General features: G+C 40.5%; 1 protein-coding gene across 1 annotated transcript; it reads left to right on the forward strand.

Annotated features, from left to right (window-relative positions):
• The first annotated feature begins 269 nt into the window (after window positions 1-269).
• Window positions 270-908, forward strand: LOC137946680 (agamous-like MADS-box protein AGL80). Its single transcript, XM_068793003.1, has one exon. The coding sequence runs from the start codon at window positions 270-272 to the stop codon at window positions 906-908; it is 639 nt and encodes a 212-aa protein (XP_068649104.1).

Raw genomic sequence — 908 nt, forward strand, 5'->3', positions numbered from 1 at the left:
ACCCCATTAATGAGGTGGGGCTCACTTTCCCTTTGGTGGCGGGATTCGAAAAATATGTGAAAGCATCCACTCCTTGCGTACATTTCTACTTTCCCAAATTGCAACTAAAATAAAGACTAAAATGACCTGTCAAAGTGAAAAAACGACTATAACGTAGCTTCATGTTAATTAGTACCAGCTCATATTTGGCAATTGAAGATATTTTCAATACTTAAAATTAGAAAAATCATCATCACACAATAAATTTTCTTTGCCATTTTGACCGCTAAATGTACCTTGCCAAGACTTGGTTACTTCTATATATTCTAAAGCGAAGGAATTTCAAGACATCTTGCTCTCCTATTCAACCTAATCTCATCTTGCCGTCATCTTCAATGGCTCGTAAGAAGGTCGCTCTTGCCTGGATTGCGGATGATGTGAGAAGGAAGGCTACTTTCATGAAGAGGAAGAGAGGCTTGATCAAGAAGGTGAGTGAAATAAGCACCCTTTGCAGCGTGGAGGCAACTGTGGTGCTCGACAACCCTTACATGGGAGAACAAGAAGTATGGCCCTCTATCCCAGATGCAGCGGACACCTTCCTAAAATTTAAAAGCCTTCCAGAGAGTGATCGTTGCAAGAAAATGTCAGATCAAGAAGGATTCTATAGGCAATCCAATGCGAAGCATGAGGAAAAATTGAAGAAGTTAGAGAAGGAAAATAAGGAGATTGAAACTGATATCCTCATGTACCAATGCCTTGGAGGGAGAAACTTTTCAGACTTGATAATTGCAGATCTTGATGATATCACCAAGAGGATCGATTTAAAGGCAAAAGTTGTAGAGAAGAGGATTAACTTTCTTAAGGGATATGAAGGAGAGGTGGCTCCACCGGCCATGGAAAAAGAGAGTGGAAGTTCCAAGGCGAAATAG

The sequence above is a fragment of the Aristolochia californica genome, unplaced genomic scaffold (assembly GCF_029961685.1).
Source record: "Aristolochia californica isolate CCGP_79_NKW_82.1479 unplaced genomic scaffold, dmAriCali1.0.hap1 SCAF_12, whole genome shotgun sequence".
NCBI lineage: Eukaryota > Viridiplantae > Streptophyta > Magnoliopsida > Piperales > Aristolochiaceae > Aristolochia > Aristolochia californica.

Excerpts from the sequence above, each read along its gene's own strand:
- LOC137946680 (XM_068793003.1), top strand. The coding sequence starts at position 270 with ATGTACCTTGCCAAGACTTGGTTACTTCTATATATTCTAAAGCGAAGG.